Genomic DNA, 16,795 nt, shown 5'->3' with positions numbered 1-16,795 from the left:
GCTCTTTTACACAGACAATGCTCTGTGGATGAAAGCAAGGCGGAAAGAGACAGTGACACAAAAGAGCAGTAAACATTCATTACACACACACACACAGCAGTAAAGCCGACCCCTACCGCTGTAGTTATAGGCCCAGTGCAGCCTGATCCTTGCGCACAACTGCTGAAGAAGCTGAAGTCCACTCATCTGTACTATTAATGGACAAGTATGTGCGGCTATGAACAGAAGCAACACACGCCAACAACTTGAGTTATATTACAAATGGAAAGTGCACCGGCGTTGTTTCTCGTAGAGTTTTACGTTGTAGCACACGAGGCGCATATCTCTGTGCACCCCCGGTGACCCCTCCTGTGCCACCTTTTGTTTTTCTGTCAAGTGTTATTGCGCTTTGAAACTGAACACCAGCCCAAACAGAGGAGCCGTAATTGCAGGGGCAACAGGGCCACCGAGGGGGCCCGGAGCAGCGAGAGCACCTCCAGTCACGCAGATTCCTGTGAAAACAAGACAGAGGCAGTAAAGTGTTGATGAGACTGCCAGACAAAAGTGGAGCAGTGGCACATTCAGCAGGAAGGCGTGAGAGCAACTGGACGCGCGGCGCATTGGAAGAGGTGATACTGCGGGCTGAGAGGTTTTCGACAACCTCACATAAAGTGCAGACATTTTGGTCCCATTAGGACGTCTGCGAGTCAGTCTAAGTAGAAAGCAATTAAGCAAATTGCTAGGCCTTGGCGCTATTATCAGACTGATTTGCATTTTCTCACATGGCCACACAGCCAGGTGACTGATAAGATTTTACAGGATGAAATAAGCATGTGCCCGCAGGAGGCAACCGGCAAAAAGGGAAAAGATGAAAATAAGAGGCTAGACAACAAAATGAAACGATCAAAATGAGCAATGGCAACGTGGAAATAAAACTTCCAGGCATGCAGATAAATAGTGATGTCATTAGGTTGCATAATCAATCGCATGAATTAGCTAACTGCAATAAAGTCATAATGAAATAAAACCTTTTAAGGGGCCCAGGGGGTCACCAACAAAATAGGCAAATCTGATTTCACCATCTTTCCACTCTCTGCGTATTATCTCAGCCAGGAAATGAACCAGGAGGATTATTTTCCACTAACGCTGCACTATTGCGACGTGCTCACTTAGGCCTCTGTTACTTCATAATTTCTGTGTAGTTGTATTATTAAAAGTTCTGTGATCCTTAAGGCCCTTATTTTCTGAAACAGAAGTAGATCCGGCGGGATGCACGAAAGAAAAAATGGCTGTATGTATGTAAAGTGTGTAAACCCGTCTTCTCGCAAGATGAAGAAATCTGGAAACTTTGCAAACATATCAGAAAAAGTATGATCCCTTTAAGAATCCCCAGATTGTACTCTTTGTTTACATAACAGAAGGTGCGATCCATGGACCTTGCGGAGTGATACCAAAAATTACTGTCGCGCTCTCGGTTTGACTACTATGTATTTTCAAGAATAAAGTAAAAGCTAAAATATATAAAACAATAAAATCGAATGCCTTAAATAATTATACAAAAAAGAGTAGCCAGAAACCTTTATTTAAACACAGAGCTGGGGAAGAGTTACCCCTACACAAAGTGAAGAACAAGTGAATGGTACATTCCGGGCCAGCTCCTCGCTGTTTTCGTATCTGCTTTAGAACGGATTCAACCGCCAACTAAGTTACGTTTTGCTATGTCACGCTGAGGAAGTTTGAGACCAGTTTATTTATAGAAAACTGGATTCGTGTGAGCAGAGATACAGATGCCGCCGGGTTTGTGAACTGAAATGAGAGCGCGTCGTGGTCTTTGAAGGGAATTCCTGTATATTTGTGAGCCGCTTGTTGTTACTGTATAGCTAAGGTGAAGCCAGAAGCCTCATGTTTTCGTCAAGCCAAGAGGAGCACTGCGCCCCGTCTAAAGACCCGGTGAAATACGGAGAGCTGGTGGTTCTGGGGTAAGTTCAGTCGTCGTCATATGCACATTTATGAACTATTGTATTCGTATGCGAGCGTTAAGGTGTGAATTTATCTTCAAAGTTTCTCTAGAGTGCAGTCACGCAGCAACGGGACATCAAGTCTTTTTTTTTAAAAAAATAAACCGTGAGCTAGCGGTACTTTGTTTATATTCAAACCGACGGTCCGTTCGCACATCGGCGACGTGAATATGTGAATATTAAGCGTGACCGTTCAGAAATGCACGAGCTCACGTTACTCCGCAAATTTAGACACGTGCGCAGAAAGAAATGTGTACGTTTTCTTTATTTTTTTTTTTTATGGGAGTTGTTGGCGTCGTTTCTATACGTGATAACCGGGACTTGAATACATCAGTTCTTGATAGCTGTGCTCACACTGGTGTCCATTAAAAGTGATGGACCACGACAACTTTGGTGAAATAAATCCCACACGCTCAGCTGCGGCTGTGATCGGGGCGCTGCTTCCTACCTTAAAGTGGGATTCATGGGGTTTTAGGAATTCGGAAGTAGCGATGGTCCCCTCCCCCAGCCCCCGGAGCTCTTCCTCTTTTTTTCAGAGGTATGTGTAGCTTTAACTATTGTGGTCACACGCACCACCAGACGTATGTGTTTTTGAACAATTGTCCTACAGTTGACTGTTGTGTTAAAACGCACACGCAAAAAGTGGAGGTGTTTCACAGATTATCAGTTAGGGACTCATAACTGTTGATCAGTATCGGTTTAGGACTAAGTGATAGGATTAGTGATGTCATTCATTATTTGGGAAAAAACTGATATCAGGTATTAAAACAGAGAACATCTTCTTGGCTGTATCATTACCCATAATGCCTCAGTACTAGTGAGAGGAAATGAACAATGGTATACTCTCACTTTCCAGTTCATCTGCTACACAAGTAATATAATAGTCTTCCTCTAAATCTTAACTTCATGTAGGTTATCATATTCACCGTTAGCCTAAAGTAACAGAGAGCTGTGTATTCAACTATGTTTCCATTTTGTTTATATTATTTTGTCTGCACCATCTTGGTCACTGGGCTAGACTTGACAGAAACAGAAAAAACATTCAATACAGTGTAAGGGTGCCACGTCTATCCCTCAAAATGACAATGCAGCTAAATTGCCACCTTTCATACGCTGTTTCAACGTAAATGTACCATTTTAACTACCACGAAGGGGGATTTAATTTAGGACCGTTGTGATGTGAGATTGCACTTGATGAACTGGCAAGTGAGTGTCAGGTTTGTTCTAGATCGGTTGTCGTTCACTGAAACTTGGCCATAAATGCTTTCCACTTTTGACGTTTCTTTCATCTGATAGAGCCGGATCGAATGTTTTGAATTTTAGATTACTTAGGCAAACGTTGTGTATTGTATTTATCCAGCGCTTAGCATGACATTAATTCAAGCAATGTTGTTAAATATAAAAATACACGTTTACAGTGGAAGCACACTTAGTCCTGTGCAAAGGCTTCAGTGTTTTTGTTGTTGATGCTGTAAAGACAAATAATAGTGCCAAGGCTTCGTCTGTGAAATAGAAGAGCTGAAATGAAATGAAAAAAGCAACTGAAGTGGAATTGGGACGCATGTTTCATCTTGTCCCTCACTAAGGTTGGGGTGGTCTTTTCTTTGTTTATATCAAAACTATTTCAAAGCCGCCGACGTGATTTTAGGATATGGCGAGGATCATTCTTAAAAATCCTGTTTAAACTGGAAAACAGCTGCCACAGATGATGGAAAACACATCAAGTGTCAACAGTGATTGGACTTTGCCCAATGCTGCAATTCACTTGAAAGCCATTAAAACCCATTGTTAATATTTGTAGGCGTTGGTGTTGGCTTGAATTTTATTTATACCACCTTTGTTTCAAGCCCTCGAGATGCGATGCTTATGAAGTGTATTCAGAGAGAGCAGGGTGTGGTTTTTCTCTCTAGTCCTCCACCCATACACTCGCAGTCACACGCTTATTGTAAGGGACAAAAAGTGCTGACTGCTTATTACCCCAGGCTGAGCATGTGGCGTGTTTGAAGCGGATACTTTTGTTCTTTCCCCTGACGTGAAGACACATATGTGAATCAGATGTGACGGGTGTATAATCACTGCCATGACATCACGTCCCATTGATAAAACTGATGGTAGACAAGATAGCTGACAGCATGGAACAAAGCTTGTTTGAGCAGCAGTTCCCTCAGTGGTTTGTTGCCATGACCGTAGTGGCTCTTATTACTTGCATGGCTGCCCCTGTCTCTGCCGGGGTAGCTTGGCTTCGTGCTGGTCAGTGAAAAAGGGGAGGGTGAGACGGGCTGCATGGGTATCCTGGAAATGAAAGGATGGATTGATCAGGACCCGGGCTTTGCCTCTCCTCAGCTTCCTCTGTCCATTGTGACTGGGAGACTAGGCCTATTGATTAAACTGTCTACATGTTGCCTTAAAGGACCCATCGGTAAAGGAAGTGTACAAATCAACCCAGGGACACCCTTGGTACGGCCTGCCAATGTTGAGATGTGACGCTTTTGTTTAGAAACTCAATTCATCCGAGAAGAAGAGCTGCATTTTTGTCTTTGTCAACACTACAGAAAAGTAAATAATTTCCCAACTCCCAACTCTCACCGTGCCTTCTGTCATCTAGTGAAGATTTAGTGTTTGTACAGTTTAGATTAACTTATCTGAGATACTAATAGGCTGTAGTCTTACTTAGCGGCGTCATCTGTGACCCTTTAAGACCTTTCTTGCTACTCTGTCATGCTAATGAGTGTTACAACTACTCAGCATGTCTCCTTCTCTTTCTGTGAACAGTAGCCTTTCATGTTAGCATAAGAGGTAGGAGGTGCAGTTGGCTCCTCACCCCAACCCTGGAGGGTAGGTGATACGCCAGTCTTCTAATCCCTGCTCCTGAGTATTGGAAGGTAAATCCCCTGTCTGTCTGGCACAGGTCAAAAGGGAAAGCTATCACAATTAGTTGGTGCTCAGCTTTAAACAGCCTGTCCTAGCTAATGTGACGGTGGCAGTTCCTGGATGACAGAATATTGTTCCACAGTGTAATGATGAATAATTGAAGGCATGTGTGGCGTTTCTTACAGAGCGGGGTTTATATTCTGCCGTCAGAATTCATCGTGGTGAAAACGCTAAGCCGCATATCGTCTGATTGTGTGTTTTGTTTGAGATATTCAAACACAAGTAGCACCCTTAACTGAATAGACATGTGAATGATATGTAGGTAGTGTATCTAGGACAGTTCTTATAAAACTACAGTATGGAATAAGCAAACTGTTAAATAAGCTTCAAATGTGTGCTAATTCATACAAGATCATCAATATTTCCTTTTATCATTTGGAAAAAAAAACAACAATATGTTCATAATGTCTGATCAATAAAAACACACCATCATATTTCTTCCTCTCTCCTGTATATAATTAATGGACAAACACAACCGCTATTAGAATAGGATTTGTATTAAAATCATAAGCTAAAGACTTGGGGTATGATTTTAGCAGTTTAAAACACTGAAAGTATATTAGTTTCTCCACAGTATCATCCAGTGCTTCACTAGGTCTCTGTGGGTGGCTTGTCCTACAGGCCAGCTTTGTGCACTGTGCTGACTGGGACCATGTGTTTCCGTGCCTGGCCAGCCGTGTGAAGACATGGGACAGGTGGACCAGCTTGGTAGGGAAGTGAAGAATGAGGTTCAGTTGCTTTGTTGAAACAAATATGAGAAATGTCTGGTTATGTTGTGGTTGGTGGTAGAATAATTTCCCTCTGCTGCACCGGTATGCAAACATTGGGGGTTTTATCATTAATGTCTCTATTCCGTTATGTTCGTTTAGTGGTTACATGTGACAGAAGGTCTGTGTGTTGGATGGGAGTAGAGCATGGGGTGTCCCAGCTGTAGGAACCAGCTGGTGGATAGAGAGAGGACCAGTCCTACCGGAAGGGGCTTCTTCATTCACAAGGAGCAGCCTAGGCTCGCAGGTCCCAGAGAGCAGACTGAAGGGCGAAACTGGAATCTGCTATAAAGTAGTTTGGAAACAGAGAATGAAAGCTCTCAGTTGATTGCCGGTCTTTGAAACTGAGACCTGCAGTGAGAAAGTGTTTTTAGTCATATGAGTTCTCCACCCAGGCCGTGGTTTCCCAAACTGATAGCAAACCTGACATGCATCTTAAAATCTTCTCCTGCCCGGGACACAGAGCAAAAGGACAGCTGCAGTTTACACAGAGCTTGCTCACTGAAATCACCGATACCAAAGTGCATTATGTAATAAGAGACATTATCCAAGGTAACACTTAGATTACTAATAGGGTGTATTAGATTTCCAGTGATGTAATGCGTGGCAAAGCTCCTTTTCAAAACAGGCAAATGTTTCTAATTCTCTGTGTTTGTCCTTTATTTGATTACTAAGAATTCTGATGGTAAATCTAATTAGGTACGTCTTTTAGAAGCTGCAAAAACTATTTGGATTTTCATTAAAAAGAAAAAAATTAACTGAATTTGCTGTTCTCCCTCTACCCCACCACCCTCCCTCTGTGATAGGTACAATGGCTCTCTGCCCAACGGAGATCGGGGTAGACGGAAAAGCAGATTTGCGCTATACAGGAGGACCAAAGCCAACGGTGTTAGGCCAAGCACTGTGCATATCCTCAACACTCCCCAGGCCAGCAAGGTACAGAACAAAAGATGAATCAGCACACGCTTAGCGGGAGAACACAGCTGTCTGTTTGTCTACATGTCTATTTTAGACAACAGTCTTGAGGCATGTGGTCGACAGGACGTGATGAGTATTTCTCCACCACACATGGATGGATTTGGATATGTGATGTCTGATTTGAACTATTTCACATTATTATAAAACTAAGCAGAATAATGGTAGTGAATTTACAGCAGAAGGAAAACCGAACTCACTCCTTTCAGAGCATCAGAGTGCCCTTTTCTGTAACCTCTGTAGTTTATGGAGCGTGCAGTAAAGCGTTTAACATTGTTGTTGGCAGACCTTAATGTTAACATTTGCAGTACAATAACTTTAGCTCCTAGCTGGGCCTCATTGTCTCTCTCTGCCCTAGAGTGGCTCCTGGAAAATGCCTTGTATTCATGTTTGCCTTCCTGCATTCCTGCCTTTGGTTCCCAAGAAAATCTGCTAAACAAGACGGGGGCCTGCTTACCTCTGCACTTCTTGGGTGTCAGTATTTCAGACATTTGTTGGGAGTTTAACTCCCTGGCAAAAGGCCCTCTGGTTCAGGTTACTATCACCTTGTGGAACGTGACTCCTTATACCTTCTCGGAGGGATTCGTGTAACGTGGGCCTTTTCATAGCAGAGATGCATTATTTCATTTGAATCTGAACCGGCTTGCAGTGAAATATATTTTTTTCCGCTGCTCCACACTTCAAATGATCTCAGTCTTGTCAATACAGTCATGTTGCATTGGATGTGGTTGTTTAAACAGCACTCATTGCTCCGTTGTTCTGTGCAGTATAAACTGATAGTCACAGGCTGTTTCAGCAATGTGAACCGCCGTGAACTTTCTCCCCTTCCGCCGCTTTTCTCTCTCTGCAACCCGGTTGCCAGGCCCTGGCTTAGGAGCATGAACTAAGCAGGAAGTTGTTACAGTAGACCAACTTTCTGCTCCCAGCTGTACACATAGTGAAAAATAGCATTCCTTAAGGGACAAGCACGGTGGTGAGCACAAATTTAGAAGAGAGAGATGGAACATACAGATCGCTAAAGGAACAAAACAAAACGAGCCATCTCTCCCTCATCCACAGCAGCGCTGTCTGCCACCCCGTCTCTTGTTTCCTCACTATTTCATACGAATTAACTGAGAATGCTCTGTGGCTGAGAGGGAAAGCTCACGTGTCTGTGCACACTCTGGTGTTCATGCCAGACAAACAAGGAGCTCCCACGATGCCACTGCCAGCCTCCTATGCTACACACGTTAATGTTGAGTCCTTCAACTCGTGGAGGTAGGAGATATTTTGTGTGTGGCGTTCGTGAAAAACATATTCTGTTCGGAGTTTGTATGAACTTCTTTTAGCCTTTGAACCAGCGGAGCACCATTTGGTTATAGGAGCACAGGCGAGACGAGACTGCATGTGATGATGACATTCGTCCCCGCCTGTGTCTGATGTTACAGCAGAGTGTGGCAGCTCCGATGACCCACTTTCTCTCTCCCTCATTCCCCCTCGCACGTGACAGAGGGGGGGGGGGGTGTTTGGGAAATGGAATTTGCAGATTAGAGCAGGATGATGGTGGCATGTGGTAAAGTGTTGACAAGAGCCGGGGCCTGGGCTTCTACCCACCCTTCCCCACTACACTAACAGAAGCAGTTCAGCTGGTAGACAGGCCCGTGTTATCTGGGGCCAGTGGGCAGTTTATGGTCACTGTCACGGGAGTGTGATTTTACACACTCCTCTCTGTTCCTCTTCCAGAATTTCCTGCCACAGATTTTTGGTTTTAGCTAGCATAATGAAGTTATTATGCAGAAATCGCTGAGTGAGCTGTTACAAAAGCACAGGAATAATGCATGCAACGAAAAGCCTGTTTTTAGTGATAGGAGTGAGAAAATGTGAATAAGGCGTACATGCTTTCCTCTAGGAAGCACTATGGTTGTTGTTGAATCTTTGGGCATGAGTCATCAATTGAGTGCCATGTGTCTTAATAGCGGGGTTGGTTTTGTCCCAGTCTTTAATTTAACCTCACCAACAATCTGTTGCGTAGAGCACTTCTTAGTGTGGTTCCTGTTTGTGAACCTTTGGCATTCACAGATCCGGTTTTAAAGCCACAGTCCCAGACATCAAACATTTTCTCCTGACTTGACGAGAACAATAACGCTGCCTGATTGTAGCACAGTTACACTTCAGCTAATAAAACGTGAACATGAATTTCTTGTGTGTTAACATGGTTGCTAATGAGCTGCGTGTCATCTCTCAGGCCGTGAACTGCAAAGGCCAGCACAGCATCTCCTATACGCTCTCCAGGAACCAGACGGTAGTGGTGGAGTACAGCCATGACAAAGACACAGACATGTTTCAGGTAAATCCCAGTTCAGTTACGCGTTTGAGTGTCAGTATGTATTATTTGTATTTGTATGTATTGACGACCTGTTGGGGCCTTTTGCCTTTGAGAAGCTGTACCCACTGAATGTTTTTGCTTGAATGACGATAATAACGAAACAAGCAAATACACCTTCAAAATCTGTGCACACTGTTTAAACTTTTTAAGCCTATCGCTCCACCAGGGAGTGCACGTGCCCTGTGCTGTATTGTCAGCTGCTTTCGTCTGTAGCTGTAATCTGAATGTACAGCAAGGAGATGATGACCAGAGGGACGTTAGCACTCCAGACACGTGCTTCACGATCGGCCCTGTGTTGTGTCAATGTGTCTTTGAAGGTTAAAAAAATTTCCACTAGCCATTTTCAGTCCCAGCGACTGGCAATGGCAGACACATTTGCAGAAGTACAGCATGCTTAGTAGCATTGTTATTATTATCAGGGAACCATGACTGAAACAGCATTGTTATACTCAGTTGTTTATTTTAGCTTGTGGACCAAATATTCATTCTGTTTGAATAAATTTGTCTTCACCTTATGCTCTGACATCTGCATTCTTTGTATTAAAATGTACCCAGCCAGCTCTTCTGCAAATTAACATAATAAATTAGCATAAAATGTTGAAAAGACAGATGTCCACTACTATTTGAAACATAGAGTGAGGTGGCATCAGATAAAAGTCAGCTCCACTTGCAGCCTGTTCTTTCAACGATCAGGTGGGAGAAAATGTGCTGTAAAATAATCACAACCACACTTTTAGTATGGATGTCGTATGTGATTCATGAATTGCTTTTTAATCACCAAGCAATCAGAAAGCAGCCACTAGAGAAGCGTTAGCTGTTATTTAGTCACTGCTCTGTTTGCCACAGATGGAAATTAGTGAAAGAAGGACATACACAATACTACCCAACCCAAACTGCCGGTTCCTATTGGCGTTCGCTTTCAATTGCGCTTTACCTCTTAATTATTTACCCAGTTGAATTCTGGAGGAATTGGCAAAATGAACGTGACAAAAATCGGCCAAAACAAAAAAAAAAAAAGGACTGGAGATGGACTTAACTGATATAATCATCACATCGCTTGGCTCTGCTTGACAACGCTGGAAACAAACACAGCAGAGATGGGGAAACTGTTCAAAAAGCAGGAATTCAGGACAATTTGAGATGAGCAAAAAAAAAAAAAAAGAGGAAATGAAAGGGGAAACGCTTAGTTTTTACCTTTGTTCAGCCTGAGGACTGTTTTCAATGTTGGAGTCTGTGGTCCGGTTAAAACTATAGCTTATAAATATATAGACGCACATAAAAGGTGCACAAACAACACTAATAAGCATGGTAAAAATGGTCAGTGCCTCAGCATTGTTTGACGACACACAGCGTTGTCATTTTGATTTTGTGTACTCGGATGTCCAATTGGAGAACTGGTAGAAGGTTCAACTGGTTGCTGAACAGTTACAGTTCAGTTGTCTGCAGGGAAATTAAACAAGCGTCTTTTCATCCATTCCAGTGTCTTAACAAGAGATGACAAGAAACCATAGAACTATATAACATGATACTGATTAATTGCTGTGTTTTTTGTAGATTGGGCGTTCCACCGAGAGTCCCATAGACTTTGTGGTCACCGACACAATAGCAGGAGGCCATGAGGGAGAGGAGACGCCTATCACCCAGAGCACCATCTCCCGCTTTGCCTGCCGAGTTGTGTGCGAGCGCAACCCGCCCTTCACGGCTCGCATCTACGCAGCCGGGTTCGACTCTTCCAAAAACATCTTCCTTGGGGTAATTGCTAGTTAGTTCATCGTGGTGGTTATACAGTGTCTCCATTTAATCGGTTTTCAGAAATGTGAGATTGCATCGCTTGTTTTAGCGCCTTAAGATCTGTGAATTATTTCCAGACAGAGAAATCATTTCTTTATATGCTGTGTTATGTAAAAGGTGGAATGACACACAGCACAGTGTTTACATCATCATCATCATCATCATGTCTTGCCTACAGGAAAAAGCTGCTAAATGGAAAAACCCTGACGGTCACATGGACGGCCTAACAACCAATGGCGTACTTGTAATGCACCCCAAGGGGGGGTTCACAGAGGAGTCTAAGCCGGGCGTATGGAGAGAGATCTCTGTTTGTGGGGATGTTTACACGCTGAGAGAAACCCGCTCAGCACAGACCCCAGGCAAACTGGTCAGTAACTTGAAACAGAATGTATATATACACCAGAAAAACATGACTACGACGTGATCATATGTTTTAATTACTTTGATGTTTTTAATAAACGTGTGTCTGCTGCATGACCCTCCCCAGGTGGAGAACGAGAGCAACATACTGCAGGACGGCTCCCTGGTGGATCTCTGCGGTGCCACTCTGCTGTGGCGTACTGCCGAGGGCCTCTTCCACACTCCCACCCAAAAGCACCTGGAGGCCCTCAGGCAGGAGATCAACGCGGCCCGACCCCAGTGCCCCGTGGGCCTCAACACCCTCGCCTTCCCCAGCATGCAACGCAGCCGGGCCCTCTCATCTCTGGAGGACAAGCAGCCTTGGGTGTACTTGGCGTGCGGCCACGTGCACGGTTATCACAACTGGGGCCACCGGTCGGAGCAGGAGCCCAACACTCAGCGAGAGTGCCCCATGTGCCGCGTCGTGGGGCCCTACGTTCCGCTGTGGCTGGGCTGTGAGCCGGCCTTCTACGTGGACACCGGCGCACCCACACACGCCTTCGTGCCGTGCGGACACGTGTGCTCGGAGAAGTCGGTGAAGTACTGGGCCGAGATCCCCCTGCCCCACGGCACCCACGCCTTCCACGCCGCCTGCCCCTTCTGTGCCACCCAGCTCAGCCTCACTCAGGGCTGCTCCAAGCTAATCTTCCAGGGCCCGGTGGACTGAACTGAAGGGTCCTGCTCTGGCAGAGCAAGATTAGACAGGAATGCCAACATGCTGTGAAACTGTTCAGATAATTTTGTGCTTTCTTTTGTTCATGTAAAATTCCAGCTGTGGAAAGAAGTAAGCCTTTTCAAGTTCTGGTCATATACTGTGGATTCTGCACAACGGGGAGCCATTACAGATGGTTCAGGGCCTTTTGTGGCCGTTTGGTCGGCCACTGTGGGATACAGAGATGTGGAGCACACTGGACCACAAATGCCTGGCTCCCTCGGAATGAGATACAGTTTTAGCTGTCCTGCCAACCATCCGCTTTAAACAAGGCTCCAGCTACGGGCCATTTACAATGCCTGCTGGTTTTCCATCAGATGGCTTCGAAAAATTAAGGTTGCAGAAGAAATGAACTGATTTTACTCGTGCAGCAGACTGAAACAAATAACAGTGAACAGGTGTAGCCGGGTCCGTTGGGAAGGAAAGGGGGGGGGGGGGTTGGATAGTACACTTCCTGGTGGGCCTGAGATGAAGTTTTTACAGAGCCAGACAGCTGGACTGTTGGCTGGGAGAGAAGCCAGGAGAAACTCCTGGTTTAATGGCTAACTAGTTTAAATGCTCCCCATTGGCCTCTTGGCCCTTAACCCCTACTGGCATCCAAATCATGTAGCTCTCCGGAGGTGGCTTCCATTTGTCGAAAAAACTTATGAGGGAGGGGAATGAGACTTTTTTTGTGTACAGAGAAATAACCCAGTGCCTCAAATCCCATTGAACTATGGGAATATTTTTCATAGCTGAGAATAGATATTTTGTTGACGGTAAAGAGAGAGATAGTTTTGCTTACAGAAGACAAAAGGACAACCCACATGGATTCTGACACAAGAGGTATTTTACTACACTGAGGCCCTTGTACTGTTTTGTAATGCAAATGTTAATATATTTTTCTCCTGCATATATAATGTGTGTGTGTGTGTGTGTGTGTGTGTGTGAGAACGTTTGAGTGTATGCGTGCATGTGTGATCGTGTGTGTGTGGGTTGGACTGTGTGGGTGCCCTTGGGCCGCTTAAATGGCCCTGCATCATTTCACCCCAATCCCCTTTCTATGATCTCGCCCACCACCCAGAACGCTACCAGAGAGAACACAGGAAATCAAACAAGGTCGCAGGGTTTGACAATGAATGTACTGAAATACATCGACTCTCCTCGCCGGTGGTGCTCCAGTTATACCACGTGCTTTCTCAAGGGCTGTTAAAGGTATAGCTAAGGCCAGTTTGCAGTTAAACTGAAAACTTCACAGCTATATACATCAACCACACCTGCTTCCCAGCCAGCTATCTGCGTCCCTACCCTGCGCACATGTACTGAATTCAATCTGCACTGTTGTTAGCTTTATCCCCGCGCTGGGTCTGATCCAATGATTTATACGCTGTCAAACCTGGGCACAGTCTCAGCGGCATCCAGAGATTATACCAAATATAAGGAGGGGCTGTTTCCTCTCCACATGCAAGATGCGACGGCCACTCTTCCTCGATCCAAAGTGTTTCCGCAAACAATCCTAAACCCAAACTGCTGCTATGGTGGAATGTTGACAGCTCTGGATTACAGTCGAGGCTGTTTAGCAGCTCCATGGGAACAATGATATTATCACACTCCATGCCAAATTTGGTAAGTTCTATTGTGTGTGGATGAGTCAAGTTGTCTGAAACAAAAGTAGCAGATGAATTTAGACTGAAGAATCTGGGACGAATCTGTGCATTCTTCTGTGATGTTGGCTTTCCAGACTGTGCCCATACGTAGAGTGTAGTTAAAGGCGTCGGTTCTTCACTAGCTTATCCAATACAATAGTGAGCATTAAAACTATGGGACGGCGACGTCTCTTTTTTTTTTTAGCATCTAATTTTTTCATTTTTTTTTTCTTTCCCAGGATATTTTACGATGAATAAAATGTCAGAGGTATCGCTGAGGGGCGAAGTCTGCCTTCGTTAAGGGCTCCGAGACTCGATTTCAGCAGCAGCAGCGGTAGTGGTGGACTGCTGGAGCGTTTTTGTTTTCGGCCCCCTCTTAGAGAAACATACTTTGCGTTCTTAAAAACGTCAGCAGCATTAAACTTCTCTCACACCACTGAGCTCGAGTTCTGCAGGCTTTATGTAACCGCCACGCTGGGTCAAAGCCACATACTGTACAGTAGCATTCCCTTCTAACACTTTCAGCTCAAACACTGTGCCCATTGCTCAAGACCGTGTTCTGTAACAGCTGCCGAGTAGCTGCCTCAAACATTCCTCCTTGGTAAACATGGGTGGGGCCCGCAGTTCACCCAAGGGCTTGTTCTATGATTTTTGTCTCCCAACAGGAACTCTGTACACAAGCCATAGAACGCACTGATGCTCCCAATGCCTCCTTTGCAAAGAATAAAATATTTTTTAAAAACACGCCACGCTGAGTTCTCCCTCTCTGACTTCCAGTTTGTACTCTGCACTCGTGGGTAATGATCAAGGACTCTGTGCCCTTTTTAAACGGTCCGCTGATTTAAAAAGCTACAGTATGTGCACTTGATGAGGGTTTGCTGGTTTTTATTCAGCTGGTGCCTTTGAAATCCAGATGTCTCAGCTGTGTTCACACAACCAACATAGCAGTAATGTTTAATCACAGTTACATATGTGTTTCATCATTCCTCCCTGTACAAGCATTCCCCTGCTATCTCGGTTGCCAATGTAGCTCTGAATGTTGATAGCTCTATCAGTTCTTTTTTCCTTTTTTTTAGATAAGGGTAATTTTTTCTTGAAGTCTAGTTTATTCACATTTCATGTGCTATCTTATCGGCCTCATCTTAATATTTCCCATAGAGAATGAATAACACTGATTTCTCTGATGCCAACGTGTAGTTTCCCCGTGAAGCCACAGGAGGGCACTATTTCCTCAACAATAGAGCTGCTGGCACAGTGCCACTAGAGCCACTGAGCCTGCGGCATCCGATAGCCAAAAACACAGAGCAGGGACATAAAAGTTTCATGTTTATTATGAAAAAACACTTAATATAAATACATCACAAATGCCTGTAAAACAAGAAAAATTAAATTGGCATGCCCATAGATGACTCACAATCCTCTGTGTGTGCAATTAGGCTACCAGAGAGGCTGCATGTAGGCTATATATTTAAAATTTTTACTGATTCATCTTTTACATTCCATATGCATATTCTTATGATGTCAAATTAATTACAACAGCCTTTTATTTCCTATCTACATCCTGGCAAGAAGCACACAAATTGCCTGAAAGATGTGAGATTCGTAGCTTTTATTTTTATGTGCATGCAAAATAATAATAAAAAATAAAAAAAAAATCGCACGATGCCGTTGATGACACGTCCCGTCTTTCGCATGTGACTTCAGCATCTCTATAATAAGGGCACATGAAAGGGATTTAAATACATAACATGTCAGTTAGGCATTGGGAGAGGAATGGAGCTGTGGGATGCCATGCTTTCTAATTAACATTTCTGCAGCGGACGTGAAATGGGTTCATGTGTCTGCACACTTGCCTGTTTTTCTGAATGACAGAAGAGACACTGAAGGTGACAGCATGCTAATTTCGAGATCACTCGGTGACTCCCCTGCCTTAAGCAGGGCATGGGTATGCAAATAAAGTAGAATCCTACATATTTTTCTTCTTGATCCAGTTTCCTGGAGGAGAAAGGGGTCCACGGTGCCGCAGTATAATACATTTACACAAACCGCGGTTCTCCTATCTTCACCTGTTTGATCCCAATTAACTTTCAGCAGCACTTTCCCATGGATCATATTTTGGCAGCATTTTTTTTTTTTTTTAAGTTACAGTTTGAATAAATAACAAACATATTGGCTGACTGAACCAACACAGTCTGCAGGATGAAATTCTGTCCTGTTCATTTAACCAGGATTAGTAAATTATGCATGATACACACAACTGGTTTGACTATTTCCTGCACTACAAGATACTGTAGGTCAGTTAATTTTGGCCTGGACTTGAATAAAGTGGACTAAGAAACGAAAGATAACACTGAAGCAGGAGAGGTGACGATAGCCTTACTCCTGTGAAACATCATTTTACAACAGTTTTCATGGGACAAAACACAAAACTCACCATTTATGCAATGCCTAGAACCAAAGAATAGTATGGCGATAATACCAAGGCAGTTATTGTTTTCTATACAGTGGCTCTGAAATGTTTCCCATCATCCCATTATGTTTTGCAGCTGGAGGATGGCAGTCTCCAGAATAACCGCGAGCCATGAACTAACCCTAACCCGCGCAGCAGAGGATGCCCTCACGTCGTTGCAGAGAGTTCATCCTTAGTTTTTGTCACGGCCCGTCTGCCCTCACACCTAACATGTAAAATGCCACAGGTGGCTGCAGGCTGCGCGCCAAGCTACCAGCAGGACACCTTAGCTGGCAAGTTGAAGGCTGTGATATTTACCTCAATTACCCAGCGTGCAGCTGAGGCAAATTATATGCAGATCGTCATCTGTAAACAAGAGATAGTGCCCTTCCCCTAGTGCAAATTAAGTAACAGCAACATGCAGCAAACACAAGATGAGACACCTTTGTCAGTCTGTTTTTTTATAGTATACGTGGCAGTTTAAAAAAAAAAAAAAAAATCTTCCGGTTGATTGGGTTGCCACAACGACATGTTACATATTAATGTTAATTCTTCACTCTTCAGTATATTTCTATTTCTATTGGTTAAAGTCAGGTCCATCTTTTCTTCCCTTCAGTACTTTGACAGATTTTTCCCATTTTTTTTTATTATTAATTTATTTTATTTTTTCGCATTTTCCCGCTTTAGCTTGCAGCCAGCTCTGCAGCACGACACAATTCAAAGCTGTATGCAGTGCAGTTTGAAGGGGATTATGATTATATCAGGCCTATTTACTATTTCATGT

The 16,795-nt window shown here is 44.0% G+C and overlaps 1 protein-coding gene across 1 annotated transcript; it reads left to right on the top strand.

The window, feature by feature from the left end:
* The first annotated feature begins 1,641 nt into the window (after nt 1–1,641).
* On the top strand, nt 1,642–14,306 carry peli2 (pellino E3 ubiquitin protein ligase family member 2). The gene is made up of 6 exons (XM_047611599.1): nt 1,642–1,958; nt 6,502–6,631; nt 8,895–8,996; nt 10,590–10,787; nt 11,005–11,193; nt 11,314–14,306. Exons 1-6 carry the CDS (start codon nt 1,882–1,884, stop codon nt 11,890–11,892), a joined length of 1,275 nt encoding a protein of 424 aa, XP_047467555.1. The 5' UTR covers nt 1,642–1,881; the 3' UTR covers nt 11,893–14,306.
* Nucleotides 14,307–16,795: the final 2,489 nt, after the last annotated feature.

Source organism: Mugil cephalus, chromosome 17, assembly GCF_022458985.1.
Source record: "Mugil cephalus isolate CIBA_MC_2020 chromosome 17, CIBA_Mcephalus_1.1, whole genome shotgun sequence".
Classification (NCBI taxonomy): Eukaryota; Metazoa; Chordata; class Actinopteri; order Mugiliformes; family Mugilidae; genus Mugil; species Mugil cephalus.
Note: the sequence above shows the minus strand (reverse complement) of the source record. Positions and strands in the feature narration are given on the sequence as shown.